At 35.3% G+C, this 893-nt stretch overlaps 1 protein-coding gene across 1 annotated transcript in view; it reads left to right on the forward strand.

The window, feature by feature from the left end:
* Positions 1–893, forward strand: part of MAOB (monoamine oxidase B) — a 138,259-nt gene that overhangs the window by 98,901 nt on the left and 38,465 nt on the right. Inside the window, exon 9 of the mRNA XM_012642795.1 lies at positions 696–792. Within this exon, the coding sequence (XP_012498249.1) occupies positions 696–792 (97 nt within the window). The remainder of the gene's footprint in view (positions 1–695; positions 793–893) is intronic.

Below are 893 nucleotides of genomic sequence, written 5' to 3' on the forward strand. Positions count from 1 at the left end.
AAACAAAAAATTCATGTGACTTTATTGTGATATTCACTTTATTGTGGTGGTCTAGAGCTGATCCTGCAACATCTCTGATGTATGCCTGTATTTTGTTTAGGAGGGAAATGAGGAAAGTGCTTTTATCCTGAATAAGCTGAAATTGTTTCCCAAGATTTTCTGGAAGGGGAAAGAGTCTTTGGAGTTCATGTTTGACATGAGAGTTTGGGACCCTATAGATTTTAGTTATCCACATCCTCTCTGCTCTGTCTCCAGATATTAAAGAGCTACTTAAAATAGGACAAATGGCTTCTCATAAAATGTGAATGTTCAGTCCTTTCTATTTTACAATAATAGACTAGCATTTTATTTATATATTTTTGGCTTTATTCTTCTTACGAAAGAGGAAATGGGGGCCTAAATACTAACTGCAAGGAACACTAGATTTCATTAAATGGTGGCCTGGATGAATTCATAACATCACATTGCTCTATTCTTTGCAGAGAAGGGCTTGCAGTTTGATTTTTTTTTCCAAAAATGTTGGCTACTTAGCCCTCCTTTTGACATCAATTTGGTTTGTCTTCATATATTTAGAGTGTAATATACTACATTTGGCCTTTGGACTTCTCAAGTTGAAAAATTTGTGCTCCATTATAACTGCTATGGGTGGTTTGATAGGGTGATGAATACATTCTTTCATTTTGCTATTCTTCTAGATTACTGTGGAACCATGATTATTGAAGGAGAGGAAGCTCCAATTTCCTACACGTTGGATGATACCAAACCTGATGGGAACTATGCTGCTATAATGGGGTAAGGCATAATTATGGTGTTGTGGCTGCTATTCACCATTGACAAGGTAATCACATACTATTAATAAATGTGACCCAAACTTTGTTAAATGATTTTTTTTT

The sequence above is a fragment of the Propithecus coquereli genome, unplaced genomic scaffold (assembly GCF_000956105.1).
Source record: "Propithecus coquereli isolate 6110/MARCELLA unplaced genomic scaffold, Pcoq_1.0 Scaffold188, whole genome shotgun sequence".
NCBI lineage: Eukaryota > Metazoa > Chordata > Mammalia > Primates > Indriidae > Propithecus > Propithecus coquereli.